The sequence below is a fragment of the Phyllobates terribilis genome, unplaced genomic scaffold (assembly GCF_046119375.1).
Source record: "Phyllobates terribilis strain yellow unplaced genomic scaffold, ASM4611937v1 Scaffold_10__3_contigs__length_209671492, whole genome shotgun sequence".
In the NCBI taxonomy this organism is placed as follows: domain Eukaryota; kingdom Metazoa; phylum Chordata; class Amphibia; order Anura; family Dendrobatidae; genus Phyllobates; species Phyllobates terribilis.
The window spans coordinates 87,798,555-87,817,301 of NW_027362770.1; the positions used below are offsets into that span (position 1 = coordinate 87,798,555).

Genomic DNA, 18,747 nt, shown 5'->3' on the forward strand with positions numbered 1-18,747 from the left:
TAACCCGAGAGAATCTTAAAAAATAAACCTATACTTACCTTCTGATGGCCCGTGCAGTCTTGCTGCGCTCCTGTGCTGGCTGCCGGCTTCGCCGTACGCTGTACTGAAAAACCTGCTGTCACATGACTCTGACGTCACCGCAGGTCCTTCAGTCCTGCACGATTGCCGGCAGCCAGCACAGGGTAGGAGACCATCAGACTCTCCTCTCCTCTACACCCGGGTACCATCCGCACATTAGAACGCGCCAATTACACAAGTACAGATGCAGTCTTGCGGAATTGGTGCGTTCTAATGCAAGTCAATGGCGGCGAAACGCAGCGCTTCCGCAAAATAATTGGTAGTACTGCGTTTTTTTCCGCAATTATAATCCGCAGCGGAAATTTCTGCAGCATGTGCTCAGCACATTATCATTGGGGAACATGGCAGGCCTTCTACCATGCGTTTTTTAAGCGTTTCTGCAGCGTTTTTGCCGCTGCGGAAACGTTTAAAAAACACATCGTGAGCACACAGCCTTAGGCTGCGTTCACACATTGCGTATTTTCGCGCGCTTTTTTGCGCGCGCTTTTTGAAAATATGCAATGTGCTTTGTGTCTGCCAGCAAAGTGAATGGGAAATTCACTTTGCCGTTCAGACACTGTAATTTTACGCAGCGGGAAAGCGCAGCTGCGTAAAGAATTGGCATGTCAATTCTTTAAGCAGGGCAGCACGCGCTTTCTCACTATTGTGCCCATTATAAGCGATGGAATTACGCAGCGGTGTTCACACACTGCGTAATTCCATCGCTTTTTTACGGAGGCGCAGGTGGATACTCACCTACCCGATGTCAGGGGAGAGGCGTCCGCTCCGGTCCGTTCCAATCCCGTGCTTCCAGCATCTGCCGGTGAGCCGATCAGCTGTTAGCTAACCGGCTTCCAGTCAGCTGATTACAAGCCGGTCACGTGACAGTCAGCTGATCGCTTCACGGCAGATGCTGCAAGCGCGGGACGGAGCAGACGCGTCTCTCATCCATCGGGTAGGTGAGTATCCATAGTCTGTACATACACTGCTAGGGACACACACACGACACATAGACACAGACAGTACACACACGACACACAGACACAGACAGTACACATGTCACACTGAAATGAAGTGTGACATTACACATGTCACCCTTCATTTCACACTGCGTTTTTTGCAGTACCTGCAAGGTCTGCTCACCTTGCCCAACAAACACAGACAGACAGAGACAGGCGCAGCTGTCTTAAATTAGCCTTCCAAGACCTGGACTGGAGGTAAGTGAGCAGCTGTTCCCCCCCAGCTCTTTCAGCTGCTCTTAAAACCCGGCCCTGTAATCCGGGCCCATTAAACTCCTCTCAGCACTATGTGTGCTGGAGCCTGCTTCTCCGGGTCCTACATCACCGAAGCTTGGCACTTCGGAGACACATACTGTACCTCCCGTCCGCGACCTGTCCGGCAGCCACCTTACAGTAGAAAAAACATTAGAGTTAATACATCACATCAAATATACATAATATGACAAAGCTGAAACATGTGGAATAGTAAGCCATAATCAATTGCTAGACTCTGAGCAGGGCCCAAAAGGTCTCAACAGACAATGATAGAAGAGCAAGAAAAGGATCAAGTGATCCTAAAGCTTAAATGCCAGTATAGTGAGATTCATTAGGTCAACTCTATCTAAAGGGTTATTTGCACATAGCTCACCAGGTAAAAAGGGGCCGATTCCAGAGTGCGACAGCACAGGAGCGGAGCGGTGGCCAGAAGGATCACTTCCGACTCTATCATCCGGTGGTGCTGAGAAGTCAGCCTGTTAGCATTGTCAGTTAACAGGTGGATATGCCTATTAGTTATATCAGTTATAAATTATAATGCCCCCGGCGGCACTAAAAACTATCTCTGACAAAACGCTAGCGGTCATGACTTCCAAGGCGTACAGAGACAGTTCATGCCACGTGTCCAGACTGAATGCCCAACAGTTGTAAGGCACAGAGAGGAATCATGGAGGATGCTGGTACAGTCACCAAGCAGTCAGCATCTTCCAAAGCTTTTCCCTTGTGAGAGTACCCTGTGTATCAGGGCCTGGGCGCTGGGAGGGTCTGAAAAAACTGTCCCAGACCTTTGACAGCATTCCCCTTGCCTCTGCCGCATCTGGTTTGTGTGTCCCTCACCTGTACTCCTTGATTGTCCAATGAACTGCCTGTGACCTCTGCCGCCAGTGTGGTCAGATGGGAATTTTTTCTTCAACAAGGGCCTGAACTGATTATCTCCAAAAATGAACTCCTTCAGTTTCCTCCCTCTACTAACCTACCTATATCTGTCTGTTAATAACCAACCTTTACTTGACTTTTACTAACCTACCTATACCTGACTTTGCAATTTCTTTTAGGCGGTGCCACCATAACTTCCACTCAGCACGCCTGCTGTCTTTCAGTCATATTTGACACACAACTTTCCTTTATTCAACGTGGAAAATCACTTACTCACTCATGTCACCTGCACCTTAAAAACATCTCCACAATTTGATCTTTTCTCACCTTTGATACTGCAAAAACTTTTACTGTCACTCTTATTCACTACTGCAACTCTCTTCTAATTGGTCTCACCCTAAATAAACTGTCTCCTCTCCAATCCCTTCTGAATGCAGCAGCCAGGGTCGTATTTCTATCAAGCCGCTTCACCCACGCCTCTCCGCTGTGCCAGTCATTGCACTGGTAAGGTTACACAATCACTACAGAATACAATACAAACTCATCTCTCTCACCCACCAAGCTCTCCACAGTTCTGCACCGCCCTATATCTCATCCCTCATTTCTGTCTATCACCCCTCCTTTCCCTCCGCTCTGCAACTGATCTAAGACTAACATCCTCCTTAATCAGAACCTCACACCTCCGTCTCCAAGAATTCTCTCATGCCGCGCCACTTTTCTGTAATGCCCAAAATGCATACAACGCGAGGGTCACGGTAAAGGCAGCAGAACATAAAGTCAGCCATATGTGCCAGACTGCCAAGAGCCAAGACTTCCCTGTTCTCACCAAGAGGACGACTGTCCATGTTCTCTTCCTCCTCCTCCTCATTATCACCCAATCCACGTTGAGATGAGATGAGGCTGGGCTGAGTAGAATCACCCTGTATAGTTCCTTGCTCCACCTGCAATGCATCCTCTTTAATTTTGAGCAGCGAGCATTTCAGTAGACAAAGAAGGGAGATGGTGACGCTAATTATGGCGTCACCGCTCACCATCTTGATGGAGTCCTCAAAATTTTGGAGGACAGCACAGATGTCAGACATCCATGCCCACTCATCAGCTCTTATGTGTGGAGGCTGACCTGAATGCTGACAGGCGTGTTGAAGCTGGGAGTCAACAACTGCTTTCTGCTGCTCAAAATCATTCCAAACATCTGCAACATTGATTTCCAACGCGTGGTCACATTACACATCAGTCTGTGAGCTGGAAGCTGCAAATGCTGCTGAAGCCCAGCCAGGGCAGCGGAACTGTAGCTGAATATCTGAAATTGGCACACACGCAGTGTACTTTCACAAGCAGCTCTGGCATGTCCGGGTAGGTTTTGAGAAACCGCTGAACCACTAAATTGAGCACATGGGCCAGGCATGGTATGTGTGTGAGCTTGCCTAGCTTCGGTGCCGCCACCAGGTTCCGGCCATTGTCACACATGACCATGCCTGGCTGTATGTTCAGCAGTGAGAGCCACAGATTTGCCCTCCCTGACAAAGCTTTCAACAACTCTGCAACGGTGTGCGGTTTATCACCAAAGCATACTGTCCTGCTTATTTTTATTGGCACCCATGAAGTTTAAGTAAATAATCTGGAATATCTCCTGAAAATAATGAATCAAGTTATGGAGATGGAGGCTGAAGAGAAGGAGGGGGAGGTGCAGGAGCTGTAGAATGTGGAGGCAACCCTGATTGACCCAGGGCCCGCAATCCTCTGCGTCGGGAGGACATGTTCTGTCCCTGGGTCCTGGCTTCCACAATATTTACCCAGTAATGCGTCAGTGAGATGTACCATCCCTCTCCACTTTCACTTGTCCACGTGTTTGTGGTTAGGCGGTCCTTCCCACTAACTGCACCCAGGCCACCGTTTCCCGCCTGTTTCCCAGGCCACCGACCACGTGCTCCGTCACAGAGATGGTATCCTTTATCTCTTTCTGAATCCTCGGCACTTAGCCCGTTCAGCATAAAGTCTCTAGTCCACTCCATGGACTTCCACAAAACTCCAAAGAGCCACACAGCTTTCCCCAGCTCAGCATTTGTTCTTAAGCAGGGACACAGCTTCCCTAGGGACAGGGGTTAACAATCCCCACAGGAAAGCTTCTGGAGAGAGTCTCACCGAACTTAAATCCTCACATTTCTCCTCAGACTCAGCTTCCTGCGTCTCACACAGCAGTCGGCTTCACAACACACAGGGTCTCCCGGTCTGCCCTTTCTCTCTGCTCAGCCAGGCAAAAGGCACAGGGTCCTAATGCTCTCCTGCTGCTATTACAGTTCACACTCTCACAAACGCACAACAGCAGAAGAGGCAATGGTGTCACCCGCAGACACTGTTTCTGGACCCTGGTGTTCGGCCCAGCTAGTTGGGTGCTTTGCTGTCATGTGCCTGAGCATGCTGATGGTGGTCAGGCTGGTAGTATTGGTGCTCTTGCTGATGCTGGCCTTGCAGATGTTGCAAATGGCCTTTTTGGTGTTATCTAAACAGTCTTTAAAAAAGAACCAGACTCGGGAAGACCTAACAGTTGTACTGGCAACTTCCGGCGCATTGGTGTTCTGGGGAACAATTGCCCGCTTTGTGTCTGTGGCCACCACACTGCTTGTTCCTGCCTGTTGTGGTCCTATGCCTCCCTCCTTTTGTGTGCTGCTGTCCTCGCTCTGCATTTCCCTTTGCCAGGTTGGACCAGTGACTTCATCGTCCACCGCTTCGTCATCCACGTCCGCATCCTGGTCCTCCACCTGACTTTCTGTCCATTGTATCTCATCATTATCCACCTTTTGCAACAGTAATTGCACTTTCCCACTGTCACCTTCGGATGACCATGGCTGCTGACATATTTGGTATCACTACAGTCATGGCCAAAAGTTTTGAGAATGACACCAAAACTATATTTTCACATGATCTGCTGGCCTCTGGTTTTTATTAGTGTTTGTCTGATGTTTATATCACATACAGAAATATAATTGCAATCATATTATGAGTACCAATAGGTTATATTGACAGTTAGAATGAGTTAATGCAGCAAGTCAATATTTGCAGTGTTGCCCCTTCTTCTTCAAGACCTCTGTAATTCTCCCTGGCATGCTCTCAATCAACTTTTGGACCAAATCCTGACTGATAGCAGTCCATTCTTGCATAATCAATACTTGCATTTTGCCAGAATTTGTTGGTCTTTGTTTGTCCACCCCTCTCTTGATGATTGACCACAAGTTCTCAATGGGATTAAGATCTGGGGAGTTTCCAGGCCATGGACCCAAAATCTCTATGTTTTGTTCCATGAGCCATTTAGTTATCACCTTTGCTTTATGGCAAGGTGCTCCATCATGCTGGAAAAGGCATTTTTGGGCGCCAAACTGCTCTTGGACGGTTGGCAGAAGTTGCTCTTGGAGGACATTCTGGTACCATTCTTTATTCATGGCTGTGTTTTTAGGCAAGACTGTGAGTGAGCCGATTCCCTTGGCTGAGAAGCAACCCCACACATGAATGGTTTCAGGATGCTTTACAGTTGGCATGAGACAAGACTGGTGGTAGCGCTCACCTCTTCTTCTCCGAATAAGCTGTTTTCCAGATGTCCCAAACAATCGAAAAGGGGATTCATCAGAGAAAATGACTTTGCCCCAGTCCTCAGCAGTCCACTCCCTGTACCTTTTGCAGAATATCAGTCGGTCCCTGATGTTTTTTCTGGAGAGAAGTGGCTTCTTTGCTGCCCTCCTTGAAACCAGCCCTTGCTCAAAGAGTCTCCGCCTCACAGTGCGTGCAGAAGCACTCACACCAGCCTGCTGCCATTCCTGAGCAAGCTCGGCACTGCTGGTAGTCCGATCCCGCAGCTGAAACAATTTTAAGATACGGTCCTGGCGCTTGCTGGTCTTTCTTGGGCACCCTGGAGCCTTTTTGACAACAATGGAAGCTCTCTCCTTGAAGTTCTTGATGATGCGATAGATTGTTGACTGAGGTGCAATCTTTGTAGCTGCGATACTCTTCCCTGTTAGGCCATTTTTGTTCAGTGCAATGATGGCTGCACGTGTTTCTTTAGAGATAACCATGGTTAACTGAAGAGAAACAATTTTACCAAGAATCAGCCTCCTTTTAAAGTGTCCAGTGATGTCATTCTTACTTAATCATGACTGATTGATCGCCAGCCCTGTCCTCATCAACACCCACACCTGTGTTAATGGATCAATCACTAAAACGATGTTAGCTGCTCCTTTTAAGGCAGGACTGCAATGATGTTGAAATGTGTTTTGGGGGTTAAAGTTCATTTTCTGGGCAAATATTGACTTTGCAAGTATAGTAATTGCTGTTAAACTGATCACTCTTTGACATTCAGGAGTATATGCAAATTGCCATTACAAAAAATGAAGCAGTAAACTTTGGAAAAATTACTATTTGTCTCATTCTCAATACTTTTGGCCATGACTGTACATGCGATCTTCTGTTGCCCTGCTTGAAGCGGGCCGGGCGAGAGGTCAGAATCTACAGATGGAAAAGTGAACAGATCTTGGAGTAACCCTTGACTCTAATCTCTCCTTCAAACCACATATCCAAGCTCTTTCCACTTCCGAGCCGACCGAGCAAGAGGCCAGAATCTATAAATGGTAAGATGAACAAAACAGCTCTTTGTATTGTACAAGTGTGGGATCAGTTGTCTCAGGGCGCTAGGAATGGTGGGAGGAAGGAGGATCAAGGTGAGGAATATGCCGACTCCAAGTAAAAAAAATCTCCCGGATCCGCACATTCCTCAACCACGAATCTACAAAAACTAGTGCACGCCCTCATCATCTCCCGCCTTGACGACTGAAACCTCCTGCTCTGTGGCCTCCCTTCTAACACTCTTGCATTCCTCCAGTCTATCCTAAACTCTGTTGCCCGACTAATCCACCTGTCCCCCGCGCTATTTCCTGGCCTCTCCTCTCTGTCAATCCCTTCACTGGCTCTCCATTACCCAGAGACTCCAGTTTAAAACCCTAACCTTGGCATGCAAAGCCATCCACAATCTTTCTCCTCCATACATCTGTGACCTAGTCTCCCGGTACTTACCTGAACGCAACCTCCGATTCTCACAAAATCTCCTTCTCTACTCCCCTCTTATCTCATCTTCCCACAATCACATACAAGATTTCTCCTGTGTATTCCCCCTAATCTGGAACTCTCTACCCCAACATTTCTGACTCTTGCCTACTGTTGAAACCTTCAAAAGGCTCCTGAAGACCCACCTCTTCTGAGAAGCATACAACCTGCAGTAACCCTCGCTCCACCATACCGCTGCATGACCATCTCTCTCCTCACCTACTGTATCCTCACTCATCCCTTGTAGACTGTGAGCCCTCACGGGCACGGTCCTCTCCTCTCCTGTACCAGTCACTGTCACATTTTTGTTCAAGATTATTGTAGTTATTTTTGTGATGTATACCCCTTTTTCACATGTAAAGCCCCATGGAATAAATGGCGCTGATGTAATAATAATAATGTGGTCCAGACTCACGGCTACTGAGACTGGACCATGTGGAAGACAGGTTGGTGGTGGTGGTGGCAAACTGACTGGAAGCATTATCTGCTATCCAACCAACAACCTTTTCACACTGCCGTGGCTTCAATAATGGTGCTCTTTGGCCCCCTAGAAATTGGGACAGGAAGCTAGTTCGACATGTGGGTGCTTGTTGTGCTCCCTTAGCAGGCACAGTTTCATCTTGTTCACGTCCTCGGCCTCTGTGTGCACCATCATCAAAATGACATTTTCTGCTGAATGTATTTTTCACTGTTAAAAGCAATGCAAAAGTGCAAAAACACTACATGTGAACATAGCCCAAGGTGTGGAGGAGGATTTTTGTTTTTGGTTATTTATTTTACCTTACATACACGTCATTACCCTGGAAAGGATGTTTCTTAAGATTTTTCCCAGGAAAATCCATTTTGGTTTCGTTTTTGTATGTTTTATTGTGAGTCCTTAACCCTCTGTCAGGGGCAACTGACCTGACAGGCGCAGCTCACTTAGTTTCATTTCTCTATTTTCAGTGGTTTGTCTGGGAAACACCCTCCTCCCAGTACCTTCCTAACTTTAAAGGCTGTGTGATTATGTGTATTCTCATTTATTACATTCCTATTAAGGTAACTGATCACTTTTAGAGCATTGAAATTTTAAAAAAAGGAAAATATAGCCAATTTTCTAGCCTGTGCCTGACAGGCGCAATGCCCTTAAACTCGTTATGAAACATATTGCCCCTGACGGAGGGTTAAAAGTGGTGTAATACCTTTGACAACATTGTTCACAGCAGTGACCTGGGAGTCAGAAATGCTTCCAGGGGTCTTCCCCATGCTGTTCCCATGTCATTTCAACACTGTTCCCATCGTTTTGGACAGTTTTTAGGCCCCCGCAGACTTCCAGAGGGGTTGCCGGAAAAATGCTTGAGTTTCCCATAGACTTACATTGGGCTTATTGCTCGGGTCGAGCATTCTAATTTGAGCAACAAATACCCGAGCATTTTAGTGCTTGCTCATCATTACCAACACCAGGGCTTTTATGCCAGCTGTGATTTTTGACAAATGACAGCTGAAATCAACCCCAAGACACTTTACACTAATTGTCAACGCATCAGGGCAATTGAAAAGAGCAAAGGCAAAAAGACCTAATTGGTGCATCTCATGTGTTGTGTGACTTCTAGGGTGGCTGTGGACTGGTATATTTAGGCTGGGGAGGGCCTTCCCAACGTGATAATATCAGCTCTCTTCTCTACTTTGTGGGTTACAAAAAATAGGGGGACCCCATGTCGTTTTTTTTTAAATGATTTATTAGGTTAAACAAGGCTAAAAACCGTTTAGTTCCACAGGAAAGGCTCCAAAGAGTGCAAATTTATAATATATAGGGGGTTATGAAATGATATATCTGCAGGACATCTATTTATCTATCATATATCTAACTTCTTTCTATCGATATCTGTATATAAGATTGCTTTCTTAGTTTTGTAAACCGACTTTCATTTACATAGAGCATTATAGTAAGGAAAAGATGATGTTAAAAACGTATTGTATACGGGTGCTAGGCGAGAAAAAGATCGCACACTCGCATGACACTCGTCCAACATTTTTGCAGGATGAACATCGGAGCGATTTATAATCCGCTGATGTGAACGTGCCCTTAGCCGGATTCTTCTGATCTGAATACATAGTCTATCAAGGCCGCCCTCCCTGGAAGAGGTTAAACAGACAATATTTCGGCATTTTAGCTCCTGGTATGAAGCTGATCACACAATCATATGCCGCCATATAGTAGATGTCCGGTAACTGGTAATAATTACCTCATGTGTGTGGTCTATTTGTTTCCAAGCAGAGAAAATCACACGTTACATTCCACATATAAAACTGTAGAAAAGGCGGCGCGGGGTAATTGTGCCAGTAGTGAGGAGTAAATAATGCTGGAAATGTCACTGACTAAGGAGACGCCTCCATGTAGCGTCTTCACTCCGGATATCACTGTACAGGAGCCGCACAGTTCACACTGTGCATTCACTGAGGCCCCTGATCATGTGACCCCTGACTCCTCCCCTCCGGTGACCTCATCACAGGTCCTGTGCGCACAGAGCAGCCATATATGTGGTGGCGGCTCTGCAGGTGGAGGTATGTGGAGATTCCCCATTACTGGGTGCAGGGGACATTAACCCCTTCAGCACTGAGACTCTTTTGGGGCATCTGTGTCCTAACAGCTGTGGTCAGAATGCGGCTTAGCTGGTTCCCGTCCACATTAGACCCATTCAGACAACTGCAGGATGAAAGGACAGAAGCCCAAAGAAGTTCTCACCTAATGCCATTACTTCTCCTCTAGTTCCAGCACAATAAGGGAGATCCAGTAGATAACAGTCCACACATAGAGGATGATCCATCAGCTCAAATAACATCAAACTTTTATCCCTTCATTTATAAAAACATATGTCACAAAAATGATGGGAAGTCATCAGAACAATGGAGGAAAAAATCCCAGAGAGAATTAAGGTGGAGGGTGACGTCTTACCCATAACTGAAGGTAAGAATGAAACCCAAGCTCGATAGAAATCTCTCTGGAGCTGCACAGGATGAATGGCGGCATTAATAGATGTAATAGATGTGATACAAAGAAAGACAATGCTGGAACAAAATCACCTTACAATCATCACAATATGGTCCCTTCACCTGTCTGGTAATGTAAGATCAGATCCGTCCTTCTCTTTATACCCTCCAGTACGATGGATTTAGTCTCAGTATCCAGAAAGCTTCACGGTTAAGCAATGCTCCTCTGCGATCTCCCCTCCACCTGAACGATCTACCCTTTCAGTGCCACAATACTGAAATATTTACATTGTGTTCTCTTAGGAAACGTTGGAGGGGTTAATGGCCGCGGGATTAGTGGAGACTCGGATGTGCTCATTAATTCTCTGCCTTATTTACAGGTGATGCAGCCGACATATCTGACATTACATCCCAGACACTGAACACTATATACTGGAAATTTACTGCTGCAGGTGATAAATTGTTTAATGAAATGTTTTTATTTAATGTGATTAAATTTATTTCTTTCGTTTGGCATATTTACTAGGTGTACATTTATCAATGCCGCATTTGTGAAAACCCAGAGGTGTAAAGGCCCCGTCACACTAAGCGATGCAGCAGCGATCCCGACAACGATACAACCTGTCAGGGGTCGTTGCTGCATCGCTAATACATCGCTGGTGAGCTGTCAAACAGGCAGGCTCACCAGCGATCAGGGGAGCAGCGATATCGTGGAAAGAATCGTTCCACGATGTCCTGCTCCCGTTACCAGCCTGCTGCTTAAGCAGGAGCAGGCTGGTAACTATGGTAAACATCGGGTTACTAAGTGCGCGTGTGCCCCTAGTAACCCGCTGTTTACCATGGATACCACTCTGCTACGGTGCGCGGGAGCCTCCGCGCACCGTAGCAGAGTGGTATCCATGGTAAACAGCGGGTTACTAAGTGATCGCGTGCCCCTAGTAACCCGATATTTACCATGGTTACCAGCCAGATCGTTGGTCCCGCTGGTCACACACAGCGATGTGTGCTGGCCAGCGGGAGGCCAACGACCAAAAAATGGTCCAGGACACTTTGCAGCGATCAGCGACCTCACAGCAGGGGCCTGATTGTTGCAAAGTGTCACACTGCTCTATCCAGTGCTCATCTATTATAACCGCAAGTTTATTGTAAATTGTTTTTCCTTATTATATTGCTCTTGTTCTGAACAATTTCTTTTTGCATGTATCATTTCACCCACAGGAATCCCCAATTAAGTGTGTCTGGGGTGACAAGAATCAGCTCTTAGAATGGTGTTTGTATCCACAACAAGCCATTGAGCTTGTAATTTTGCTAGCTTTAACTATATGTATGTTGTTAGTCCAGTTTCTAATGCATATATTTAATAAAGGTTTAAGATTTTAGGGATTTTTCCCAGAGTACTGCCCCCTACACACACAATATGGTAGTATCCACCCCACCGACGATCCCACGGCTAATGAAAAAATATTCACTTAGCCTCATTCTTGGTGCAGATACTAATGAACCCAGAACCTATGCGTTATTTACTACATAATAGTTGGCTAGGCAGTGTGGTATCATACATTGCGGCAGCCCACACGGCCACCATGGTGTCCATGAATTAAGAGGGCTCGGTGTAGCTTGGAATTGGGCACCCTATCCTTCCCCATCATCACAATTTTAGTGATATCCACATTCCCATGACGGTGATACCATTAAATAGAATAGTGAATCAGGGAGTCAAAACCTCCCTGATCCACCATTAAGACTTCGCCTGTGAGTCTAAGACACTGCACTGCTGGCACAATGACGTCATTACATCACACCTGTAGTATGGAGCCTCGGTACTCACACTGCACAGACCGGAGCAGCGCACCTCAGGAATGGGAAGGTTGAGTAGTGTGTTTTGTTTTTTTTCTTAAATATCTGGAATTCGGGGCACATCATATTCATTGAAGGGCTGTGGGGTCTCTCATTCTGAGTGGACTGCTGGTGGGGGCCATTATACTGAGTGGGGGGGCTGTGGTGGACTTTAAGGGTGGGTCATACTGGGGGGGGGTCTTCATTTTGTGTAGCAGGCTGCTGTGGCCATGATACTGTGTAAGGGGATGCGGGGTCCATCATACTGTGTGGGGTCTTTGAGGGCCCTCATTCTGATCTACATGGGCACACAGGAAAACCATTTCCTGGTGATGAGTCAGATAGGGATTAGTAAGTGAGAAATACAGACCTTTGGTCTATCTGGTTGCAGACTTGAATTGATATGGTGTTGTGTGCCAGGAGGGAGATATCCGATATTATGTTCAGAAGGAAAGCAAAGATATAATGGCAGTGTGAATCTGGATTCCAGGTAGGGAGCATATCAGAGACAAAGAGCTGGGTTAGATCCTTAGCTCAGGCCAGGAGGCCTATTTAAATGGTATGAAACTCTGACCATGGGGAGCAGGAGGCCTATTTAAAGGGATAAAACTTAACTATGTTGACAGCAGGATGAGGTCCTTAGCTCAGGCCAGGAGGCCTACTTAAATGGTACAGAACTTTGCCCTGGGTGGACACTAAGCCTAATTAAAGGGGATTAAGTAAAGGCAGGATTCCTTATCTTAGACTGACAGATTTTCAGGAAACAATTATCTGTAATCGAGAGCAAGCTATAATGTTGCCAAACTGGGACACGAGTTCTCCTGTGGACAGCTGAAGATGCAGTGCTACAGCAAGGCGTGTGTGGCCCTCATCGAATGGACTTTGTGAGTACTATTGAGGAATCGTTCTGATGCACCTCAGCCAGTGAGATCCTCACAAATCAACTGGGAACTGAGTAGCTCTGAGGGGCCGTAGCGACACATCTGGACCCGTATGGTCCCCACAGTGGATAATGGGCCTTCACTAACCTAAAAGCAAAGCCACAGTAAGAGAAATGAAAATGAATGAAAATACAGCAAAAAAAGGCAACAGTGTTTACTTGCACAAATCTCAGAGCTAATGCACTACCAGGATACCGCAAACCCATAAAATAAAGATGGCAACACAGGTGCAAAATACTGATGAGACAGTCACTCACAACCTACCAGTTCATGGGAGGGGGTGATTGCTTAGTATTAAAATTACACACAAAACGCTTGTATAGTTCACTGTTCACACTTGAGTAGTGCATAGCATCTTTCTTACAGCCTATTCGTGACGCCGGTACTATCAATTAGGCGGACTGTCTTGTACTATCTAAGTGCACCCCATGAGGACAAACACCCTAGTTTACAATGCCAACACTCAGGGGCCTGGCTGCGCACTGGAATAAAAAAGTGCAAAAAATACATATGTATAATATATGAGGTATTGGTCGATATTTTGGCCAAAATACGCAAGCTCGCAACCCACATCAAGGGTCCTCATACTTGCAAGTCCTAGCACTAAACTAATAGCAAAACCACAATAAGAGGAATTAAAATTCCCCCAAAAATTCAAGAAAATAAAGCAAAAAAGGGGCAACAGTGTTTACCTGCCCAGATCTCAGAAGTAATGCACTACCAGGATAACACAAACCCATGTATTAAAGATGGCGGCAACACAGGTGCAAAATACTGATAAGACAATCTCTCACAACTTACTAGTTTTTGAAGGGGATGATTGCTTAGTGTTAAAATTGCACACAAAAGGCTTGCACCTGTGTTGCCGCCATCTTTAATAGATTGGTTTGCTGCATCCCATATAGTGACGGATATTTTTTTCTTCACGTTAACCCTTTTTTAAAACTTTTTTAAACAACTCTCATTAGTGCAACATAGAAGCCTGTGATTGCTCAGGTGATGCACTGTACTGCTGTAGTGCGTGTATTATCACTGCCTGTCAGCGTAATACTAACAGCCCTATATACATGAGATAAGTGTTGGCTGAACAGTCATTTGGCAGATGGCTATCTCTCCCGACTCCCCCAAAAATTTATGTACGCGGTGCTTGTGCAAACAAAAAAACTTTTATAAAAGCCTCAAACTTCTGTGTGTGAATCAGACATGAGATCTAACATGATAGAAGATTACAGTCCGGGGAACACGGGAAACATTCATGTAGACGGACGGTGGTGATGTAGTCACTGATGGACTCTGGCTAAATATGTTTCTACCGTCGTAGTAGAAAATGAAGCCCTCATCATGTAGTAGTTATTTCTCATGTCACATGTAATGAATATCTCCTGTAGTATTTCTAATGCCAATTTCAGTGTCGGTAAATGAGACGAGAATTAACGTTATGGAAGATGAGTCTGAGAAACCTATTCAGCTGCAGACTCTGAGGAAGAAACTACTTGTCTGTGGCCTAAATATATAGGTTTTATTACTAGATGTAAAGAAGAAATCTAAACACTGTAAAATAATAAATCTCCTTGTATATTTCCCTTATTATCTCCAGTAATTGTGTTATTACACAGGATTTGTATGATGTTACATCGGCTCATCTTCTCATTCAGATCCCTACAATATCAGATCCTCTCAGTGAAGATCTTCTATATAAGAGAATTTTCCTGATTGACCCATCAAAGATGGGTATGGACAGAGACAAGATGGCAGAGAAAATATTACAACTCACCCTAGAGATCCTCTTCTGTCTTACTGGAGAGGTGAGAGATCCTGTTGACGTCACATTACATCATTCTTATCGATGGGAATAACAGATGGACAGAACTGGAGAGGTGAGGACTCTGGAAATGTCCGTAGTGAGATTTATTAATGTGTCTCTCCATAACCAGGATTATGCAGTAGTGAAGAAGACCTCTAGTGATTGCTGTCAGGACCCTGTGTCTGATGGATGGGGAAGACCCCTGAGCCCAATCACGGAGCCTCCACCTCACCCTCTGATACAAGAGGACATCATTGACCAGAAGATCCTAGAACTCACCTACAAGATGAATGAGCTGCTGACTGGAGAGGTGACACTGCTGTGAATGCTGGGACACTATATAGTAATGCTATGAAGGGATTGGGGTGAATAGTTGTCATTGTATCTGTCAGGTTCCTATAAGGTGTCAGGATGTCACTGTCTATTTCTCCATGGAGGAGTGGGAGTATTTAGAAGGACACAAAGATGTGTACAAAGACTTCATGATGGAGGTTGCCCAGCCCCTCATATCACCAGGTAATAGACAGGACTAAATACATACAGCCTATAATAATCTGTATGTAAAGAATTAATTCAGTCCATGTATGTCTTTCCTCCAGTTCTGTCCAGTAAGAGGACCTCACCAGACAGATGTACCCGTCCTCTTCTTCGACAGGACTCTAAACAAGAAGATCCCAATGTTCCTCAGGATCATCAGGTAGATGGAGAGAAGGTATCATGAGATCTCCCCTATGATGTGTAGACGGCTGTGAAGGTCTTGTGTTCAGTCTTGTTTTATCCTCCAGTATATGTTTTATACTTGTGTAATCAGAACGGTGGAGATGGCAGGATTAGAGCTGATCATAGATGTGACTTCTCCATTCATCTGAGACTTTTACAATATTTGTTTCAGGGTGAGGATCTGACCCATATTAATACTACAGAGACTTATGTGAGGGGTGATGAGCGGTGTAAAGAGGAGATTCCTACATATGACTACCCAGGTAAGTAGTAACCACTGTGGTAGGGCAACTCGCTCGGCCACTTCTGAAAGTAGACTCAGGAACCCGGGTTTTCTTTACAGGCTTTATTAAACAGCATAAAGCTCTGCAAAATATACACAGCCTTACTTGGAAAACAACAAAACAAAAGATAAACTATAGCACAGTCCATATATGTGTGTGCGGTTTGCCCACACAGGTTATGTCCAGCCTTCAGCTCCCTCCTGAGCTATGGCTGTACTGTCTGGAGACCTTGCCTCTCCAAACACAACAGAAAAAAAATGGTGACTGAGTGTTTAAACCTTGCTCAGCCACACTCTGAGGTGGAGGTATGGAGAATGACATCCCTCCCATCTCTACGTCATTCCCATAAAAACACACCCTTTAAGTGAGTTAACCCTCCAGCATATAACATGCTGGCAGAAAGTTTATTGATTTCAGCTCACACAGGCTAGCAATGTGTTTGACACATACCTCCCCTCATAAATCATACCAGTGACTCTGTCACATATTCCCCCCTCAGCCCAAAGCCCGGGGTTTGGGCATCTTCCGATACCAGACAGGGAATTCTAGAAAGGGCATCAGCGTTCACGTGTAACTTCCTGGGCCTATGCTCTACGTGAAAGTTGAAGTCCTGAAGAGCTAGGAATCATCTAGTTATCCAGGCATTTTTACCCCTCTTTTCCCTCAACCATCTCAACGGGGCATGGTCTGACACCAACTGAAACATCCGGCCTAGTAGGTAGTATCTTAGTGTATCTATGGCCTACTTTATGGCTAAACACTCCTTTTCTACTATTGCGTAGTTTTTCTCACAGGACAAAAGCTTCCGGCTCAGATAGAGAATGGGATGCTCTTCCCCATTTATCTCTTGAGAGAGTACAGCTCCAAGACCAACCTCTGAAGTGTCTGTCTGGATCACAAACTCTTTCTTGAAGTCTGGTGCGACCAGTACCGGCTGTTTACACAGTGCTGACTTCAACAGTGGAAACGCGGTCTCTGTTTCCTCCGTCCACTTCACCATGGTTAATCTGGTGCCTTTTAGGAGATCCGTCAGTGGCGCGGCCATCATGGCAAAATTTGGGATAAACCGCTGGTAATATCCCACCATTCCCAGGAACGCTCTCACTTGCTTCTTGGAGAGCGGTTTCGGCAAGGTCTGGATTGCCTCCACTTTATTTACTTGCGGCTTTATTTCGCTTCTTCCGACAACATAGCCCATGTACTTGGCCTCCTCTTTTCCGACTGCACATTTTCTCGGATTTATAGTAAATCCCGCCTTCCTTAGAGCATTCAGAACGGCCTGTAGCTTAGGTAGATGATTAGCCCAGTCTGGGCTGAAGACTAAAATGTCGTCAAGATAGGCTTCGGCATACTTCTTATGTGGGGCTAGGATCCGATCCATAGCCCTCTGGAAGGTGGCTGGGGCCCCCTGTAGTCCGAACGCTATCCAAGTATATTGAAAGCACTCATCAGGTGTCGAGAAAGCCATCTTCTCCTTGGCCGTCTGGGACATGGGGATCTGGCAGTAGCCCTTCGTCAGGTCAAGATTGGTGATGTACCTTGCCGGTCCAAGCCTCTCGATGAGTTTGTCGACGTGGGGCATCGGGTACGCATCACACTTAGAGACCTCATTTAGCTGGTGGTAGTCATTACAAAACCTCCACTCTCCGTTGGGTTTTGGCACGAGGACAATTGGGCTCGACCACCCACTCTTTGACTCACCCCAAGGTGTAGCATCCTCTTTACCTCATTGGAGATCACCTTCTGGCGGAATCTTGTACGGCTTCGGATTCACTCTTGCATCTGGCTCTGTCAGTATGTCATGCTCTACCACCTGAGCATGCCCCGGCAACTCTGAGAACAACTCCCGATTTCGCTGTAGTAGTTCTCGACACTTGCTTCTGGGCCGGCGTTAGAGTCTCTGCTATAGTGACCTCTTCCACCTTGCCTTCAGGAGCTGCTCCCAGGCAAGGAGTTTCCACAGGTTCCCTGTCCCGCCACAGCTTGAGCAAGTTCACATGGTATACTTGGTGCGGCTTTCTTCGGCAAGGCTGGTGGACTTGGTAGTTCACTTCACTGAGTTTCTCCACCACCTCATACGGGCCTTGCCACTTGGCCAGGAACTTACTTTCGACAGTGGGAATGAGAACCAGAATGCGATCCCCAGGCTGGAACTATCTCAGCCTTGCCGACCGGTTATTCACCCTCGACTGGGCTTCCTGTGCTCGGAGGAAATGTTCCTTCATGATGGGCATCACTTTTGCCATTCTCTCCTGTAACTGGGCGACATGTTCGATGATGCTCCGGTGGGGTGTGACCTCGGCTTCCCAGGTTTCCTTGGCGATATCTAGGAGATCCCTTGGATGCCGGCCATATAGAAGCTCAAACGGAGAGAAACCAGTGAAGGCTTGGGGAACTTCCGTGACGGAAAACAGTAGAAATGGAAGCAATTAGTCCCAGTCTCGACCATCCTTCTCGACTACCTTTTTCAGCATTGCTTTTAGAGTCTTATTAAAGCGCTCCACCAGGCTATAGGTCTGCGGATGGTAAACGGAGGTTCGCAGCTGGGTAATTCGAAGCACTTTACACAGCTCCTTCATCACCTTGCTGATGAATGGGGTTCCTTGTTCTGTCAGGATTTCCTTTGGCAGGCCGGTCCTGGCAAAGATGTGGACAAGTTCCCGAGCTATGCTCCTACTGGACGAGTTCCTTAAGGGTACCGCTTCGGGGTACCGGGTCGCATAGTCCATTATGACCAAGATGTATTGGTGGCCCCAGGCCGATTTGACTAAGGGGCCCATGAGGTCCATGGCAATCCTCTCAAAGGGAACTTCTATCACAGTTAGTAGAACTAAGGGGCTACGGAAGTGGGAGGTAGGCGTGGTTATCTGGCAGGTGGGGCAGGACCTACAATAGTT

General features: G+C 46.3%; 1 protein-coding gene across 1 annotated transcript in view; it reads left to right on the forward strand.

Moving 5' to 3' along the window:
- The first annotated feature begins 9,862 nt into the window (after positions 1-9,862).
- LOC141164420 (uncharacterized) overlaps positions 9,863-18,747 on the forward strand; it is a 46,837-nt gene continuing 37,952 nt past the window's right edge. The window contains exons 1-9 of the mRNA XM_073649620.1: positions 9,863-10,242; positions 10,646-10,717; positions 11,484-11,539; positions 12,854-12,985; positions 14,698-14,847; positions 14,977-15,156; positions 15,239-15,362; positions 15,446-15,543; positions 15,739-15,829. Of these exons, the coding sequence (XP_073505721.1) occupies positions 12,977-12,985; positions 14,698-14,847; positions 14,977-15,156; positions 15,239-15,362; positions 15,446-15,543; positions 15,739-15,829 (652 nt within the window). The 5' untranslated portion in view covers positions 9,863-10,242; positions 10,646-10,717; positions 11,484-11,539; positions 12,854-12,976. The remainder of the gene's footprint in view (positions 10,243-10,645; positions 10,718-11,483; positions 11,540-12,853; positions 12,986-14,697; positions 14,848-14,976; positions 15,157-15,238; positions 15,363-15,445; positions 15,544-15,738; positions 15,830-18,747) is intronic.